At 33.4% G+C, this 3,863-nt stretch overlaps 1 protein-coding gene across 1 annotated transcript; it reads left to right on the top strand.

The window, feature by feature from the left end:
* The first annotated feature begins 435 nt into the window (after positions 1-435).
* LOC113497529 lies at positions 436-2,128 on the top strand. The gene is made up of 4 exons (XM_026877107.1): positions 436-472; positions 615-707; positions 1,053-1,280; positions 1,679-2,128. The coding sequence occupies exons 2-4, from the start codon at positions 666-668 to the stop codon at positions 1,757-1,759; spliced, it is 351 nt and encodes a 116-aa protein (XP_026732908.1). The 5' UTR covers positions 436-472; positions 615-665; the 3' UTR covers positions 1,760-2,128.
* The last annotated feature ends 1,735 nt before the right edge of the window (positions 2,129-3,863 follow it).

The raw sequence follows: 3,863 nt of genomic DNA, 5'->3' as shown, positions 1-3,863 counted from the left end.
GTTTAGGCAGCGTTTGCGATGCATTACGGATTATTGTTAGAGCCCCATATAAAAATGTAGCTCCCCACAATATTTTCAGTGTCAATGTTCAATATTGGATTCAACATGTATCGTGTTTTGTTTCTCGCTATCTTCGCCTCGGCGATGTATACGGCTACAGCTTCGGTAAAAAGATTTGTATATTATTATTGCATATTTTAGAGAATATTGTGATGTGCGTTATTGCAAAAAAAAACAGTATGTAGAATTTGTGTTTTCAATTAAAATCTATCATTTGAAACTTTTTACGGATTTTTGTGGGAAAATTAGAATTATTTGTAGTACTTTATAAACAACACAAGTCACAGTTTTCACATCTACAGTATGTGAATTTGAAAAATATAATATCGTCCTATTGTTAGATCAATTATTTTCATTCATTTAATTTCAGACGGACGCTGAAAAGCAAAAATGTCGGCAAGCGTTACATCCTGTGAGTACTATATACTGTAAACTTAAAAAAATATAAAGTAAAATAAAAGTAATCGCGTAAGATCAACAAAAATATATGAAAATAAATTAAAAAAACAATTTAGTTTTACCAGCACAATAAACTCAACCAAATATGTTTTTAGAGTGTTTTCAGATGCTGTATTTCAGCTCCTAATGAAACCTTATTTTATGAAATGACAAAAGAATGCGATTCCTTACCAAAAGACCCTGTATCCGTAAGTATGATCCTGTATTTCGATGTAGAATTATCTAAACAATGAGTATATCCTTTTAGTTTTTGTATTTTAGAAAAAAGACAATTATTCCGTCCCAACATTTGTAAAGAAGCAGTGGTATTGATTAAAAATTAAGCTTAAATATAAAAAAAAAAGTTTAGGTCCCAGGTGAGCAACGGACTACGTTATTTAACCACCATAACCGCTCTTTGATGGCGAAGCAGCATTTAGTTACCAAAAATTACATAACGTAAACGTCACTTTTGCAAGTTTTAAAATAATGCTGCGGATGTAGACTTTCTTTGAGTCACTGAAATTTCAAATAATAATAAATTTTAATTTCAGTGCGACCACGAAATGTGTGTAGCGAAAAAAACTGGTTTCATTACCGCGGATGGGGACATTGATAAAGATAAAGCAATTGAAACGTTAGAGAAATCTCATGCAGGTGAACCTGCGATGATAAATGCGATTAAAACGAAATGCTTCGACGGGGACATTTCAACTTATGGACCACCAGATTTCTGCGACTTAATCAAGTTCAAAATGTGCTATAAGACGCAAGTGTTCTCAGTGAGTATTAAGCCAAAGTATTTATTTGTAGAATCGAAATCGAATAAATAAATAGAAAATTGGGATACGCAAAATGAGACCTATTGGGGATAGTGGTTGAATTTACGAGGCTTAAAAGAAATAATACTGTAAACAAAACACAGACAAAACAGAAGAAGTAATGCTGCCAATGGCAGATATAATAACGAAGTATAGAACCTGCATATAATGTACTGTTTTAATTTCAAGTTACATTCCTCGCCTTTTTGGTACAAGTCAGGTTGAAACGAATAACTCCGACATGAAAGTGGAATTTGACATTGGTATAGTAAGTTAAATCTTATATTAGGGTTTCGAGTATCAATTTTCTCATAAGGCTATTTAATATCACGTAAAATTTAAAATATTATTAATTACAGAATTGTCGGGAGTGGAATAACTCTGGCGACTGCAAGGGAGTAAAGGAATTGTCTGAGGAATGTAATAAAATATTTTCGTAAAAATTCTTTGCCGTTGGAAAAGAGGCCGCGAATGAAGGAAAAACGTTGAAATTTTCTAATTAAATTAAACTTGAGCATTATGTTGGGTTTTATTTTGGATGTTTTAAGTAGGTTAAGGAATGATGGATCGTTAATCGTTACTTGTTTAGCGCCTATTTCTAGATTGAGACATTCAAATTATGAACAATTTCAAAAAGAGTGTTAAAGTAGAATACCTTATTACCCTGTGCTTAATGACATTTCACTTTAACAATTGCGATGGGCCTGCTTTAAAGGCCCATGTGTGATATTATTTCTAACTATTAGTGTTGTTCTCAATCTATACAAATGAAAACCATGTTATTTGTTTTAAGTTATGTAAACACCAAAGCGTACCAGTTCCACATGAAACCTCATAACGTTAATACCAAGCTGAAGTACAACAAATACGGTCTAGGACCGTTAATTTGAAGGAAACAATTGAGGTAACAACACACGACATGCGAAAACTTTGCGCCGTTGCCGTTGTGACCGGATCGCCTCAAACGAGCCAAGTTCGCGGCAACGCTACATTTAACCACTACTTGTGCAGTTTTGAGGTGCGGTGACATTGCTAGATGTCTGAACGGCAACAACAGGGACAGTAATTAGAAAATCAGGAATACCTATCCTGTTTGATTTCGTAGAAAACTTTTTTCAGATATTTGGTTTTAAATAGTACTTTTTACTCCAAATACAAAAAAATGTGTTACAGGTAGAGTGGCATTGTAGAGCTTAAGCTGTGTTCTTGTTAAATATATCGAATTTGGATATTAATATATATTTTGAAAATCTCTGCTCTCCAATATTTGCTATGGTGTTCAGATGCTTCAACGAAATCAGTTCTAACCTTTACAAGATATAACGGTTGAAGGTGCAGATTTGTTTTAGTGATCGTTTGTTTTAGTTTTCAATATGTGTCTCATAATATACATATTATTACCCTGAGTTGTGTTCATTGCGTAAACAAAGACACCAATAGAAGCTATGTAGAGTCTCATCTTGTTTTTTAAACAACATATTATCACAGAATGAGTGTCAGAATTTGAGCATGATAATAAACAAGAAATGTACGAAAGCACCCCTCCTCGCCAGTGGAACCCCACCCTTTGCGTTTATTAAGAGTAGGTGAGCTCGCTTCATTATTGCATTAAGGGTTTTGTCTTGACACGACTTTAACTTAGACGATTATGTTCGGGACCCTTTCAGTATAAAATAGAGATTAACTCGCGACTCAGGTAGGGAGATTTAATTTTAGTGTTATATAAAAGAAACTTAAGATTAGCCTACGCATAGTAATTTTGTAGGTAACTTGATTGACTTGGTAAGTTTTTATAATGGTATTAAAAACTTAAGAGTCTACATGAATTTAAATTATTGGATAATGTCGAATGGATGAAGAGTAGAGGGGGGCGTAGAGTCAGAATCACTCACAAGGTTCAAAGATATTGAAATACTCTCGATATTAAAACAAACCTAATTATTGAACTTTCAACAAACTGATAACAGTTAACACAATAACTTCCAAATTTGGAAGGTAATAAATGGTTGCAGCGCAAATTCAATCATTATTCAAATTTTGTATGTGAGCTACTAAATGATAGAACCTCATTGTCGAGTAGCCTTCGGCTATTTTTCAGTGAAAAACTTTAGTCTTTGTTCGCTTAATCACCCTATTAACACAACATGGGCTTAGAAAAAGTAACCATCAGTACTAATTAAGTGAGAGAAAATTTTAGTTGAATTACTGACGGCGTGATAGAGTTGTGTTCACACTTTGTGACTCATAAATATAGCTGCCTTTTACTGTAGGTACTATGTACTCGGAGTTTATTTTAATCAGTCATTGGTGTCCCACGGTAGGGAAAAATAATCCATACTAAGAGATCAAAATTGATTGTATTCATTCGTCATATAAATGAACAACGCTTTATGGCAGATTTAAGATACTTAAGACATACTCTACCAATCAACCATAGAATGATCGAGGAAACACGAGATGTTTTAATAGCTCATGCCTGTATGAGAGAAGGCTCGTATCAAAAATAAACTTAAAACACATTCATGTTACAAACGAATGTCAAAG

The sequence above is a fragment of the Trichoplusia ni genome, chromosome 9 (genome assembly GCF_003590095.1).
Source record: "Trichoplusia ni isolate ovarian cell line Hi5 chromosome 9, tn1, whole genome shotgun sequence".
NCBI lineage: Eukaryota > Metazoa > Arthropoda > Insecta > Lepidoptera > Noctuidae > Trichoplusia > Trichoplusia ni.
The sequence above is the reverse complement of the archived record's forward strand: the minus strand, read 5'-3'. Positions and strand labels throughout refer to the sequence as shown.